A 1,635-nucleotide genomic window follows, 5' to 3' on the forward strand; every position below is an offset into this window, starting at 1 on the left:
ATGTATACAAATATCTGTATATTTTGTTTTATTTATGTTATATGTGACCATATTCTAATATACATTTAATTATCTGTGTTCTGTGTGTTTAGCATGAAGGGACTATAAAATTTAACAACCACCTTGTGTGGTATAATGACAGATAAACTACTTTGATACCTTGAAAATACTCTTACCTATAAGAAAATCTAATAAGACAGCAGAGTAAAAGACGACTCAAGCTCGTGTTGAGATTCTGAACTCAAAATTTTACAAAAGCCTGCCAACCTCTCAGTGTCAGCCAAAAACTCTTATTTGCTTAATGTTTCAGAATGAACTACATCCACACTTCCTGACTTCCTTGGTATAACATTTATCACGTCAAATGCAGCTCTTATCGTCAAGATCAGCATCAAAGGATAAAAGACCCCTTTTAAATTAAAAACAACACAACCCTACAGTGAGATAAGAAAAATCCCATAATCGGCACCCACCTGTCTGGGTATTTAATAGAGTATGAAACAGCCAGGTATCCTCCCAGGTTGTGGCCCAGCAGGATCATGGATTCCAGACCCACTTTAGCCCTCCACTGCTCTAAAGACTCCACAAACTGGTCCTCTGCCTCCTCAGCGTCTGTGGAGAACAGAGGCCGGCTGCTCTGACCGAAGCCCAGCAGGTCCAGGGCAAAGACGGGGCGACGCTGCGAGAGGGCGTCCAGGTTCTGAGCCCAAATGCCCACGCCGCCTCCAAACCCATGGAGCAGAACCATGGGGGTTTTGTCTTTGACATGGTCACTGCTAAAGGTCAGGGTCCAAAGCTGGTTGCCGTTGGAGACTGGGACAGACTGTTTAGAGAAAGTGCTGTTTACACCTGAAAAGAAAGGGAAGAGCAAGGAAAGAGAGTTCATTGGTGAATCTTTAAGACCACGATGCATTGCCAGCTAAACACAGCAGAATCTGTGTGGCAGGGTTGGGGCTTTTGAAGATAAACCTCAATGTGTGTTTATATTTCTGAAATGGCTTTATAAAATGATTCTTCAGATCCAAATAATAATAAATAAAACATTTTACACAATTTACTCAAATTAGATGATTACAGATCATAACAAACACATTTTCACTGGATGCTGAATAATTAGGACAGGTGTCGGCTAATAAGTGCGCGTCCCGGCGTTTGATCCGCATTCGTAAACCTATGGACACTAATTTTAATTTCCCTGAGGAATTTCAGGGGAATCCAATCACACGTTTACTGAGAGCTTTTCAGAGGTGTTTCAATTAAGCCAGAGACTCTTTCGAATATCCTTCAGAACTTTTCAAAGTAAAAGCTCTCAATAAACTCAACATGAAGCACTGCTGCAAAAAATGTTCTTGCGCTTTTATTTTGGAAGGCATAATCACTTAAGAGGAAGTGATTATGTGAGTAACATTGCCATGACTGAGATATAATTCAACGTCAGCCGCTATAAATTTATTTATTTTTTATTTTTCTGCTATCAAAGCAGTCTGGCCGCGGGACAGATATTGTAGCTGGCGGGCCGGTTCTGGCCTGCGGGCCACCTATTACAGACCACTGAATTAGGATTTACAGTATCTCTTATTATTTTAATCATACAAAATGTACATTTGGTCTAAACTGCTCGATGCTACACACCCT

General features: G+C 40.8%; 1 protein-coding gene across 1 annotated transcript; it reads right to left on the reverse strand.

Annotated features, from left to right (window-relative positions):
* Positions 1 to 397: 397 nt before the first annotated feature.
* Positions 398 to 925, reverse strand: LOC123964603 (1-acylglycerol-3-phosphate O-acyltransferase ABHD5-like). The gene has a single exon (XM_046041479.1). The coding sequence runs from the start codon at positions 911 to 913 to the stop codon at positions 413 to 415; it is 501 nt and encodes a 166-aa protein (XP_045897435.1). The 5' UTR covers positions 914 to 925; the 3' UTR covers positions 398 to 412.
* Positions 926 to 1,635: the final 710 nt, after the last annotated feature.

The sequence above is a fragment of the Micropterus dolomieu genome, unplaced genomic scaffold, assembly GCF_021292245.1.
Source record: "Micropterus dolomieu isolate WLL.071019.BEF.003 ecotype Adirondacks unplaced genomic scaffold, ASM2129224v1 contig_3558, whole genome shotgun sequence".
NCBI classification, from domain to species: domain Eukaryota; kingdom Metazoa; phylum Chordata; class Actinopteri; order Centrarchiformes; family Centrarchidae; genus Micropterus; species Micropterus dolomieu.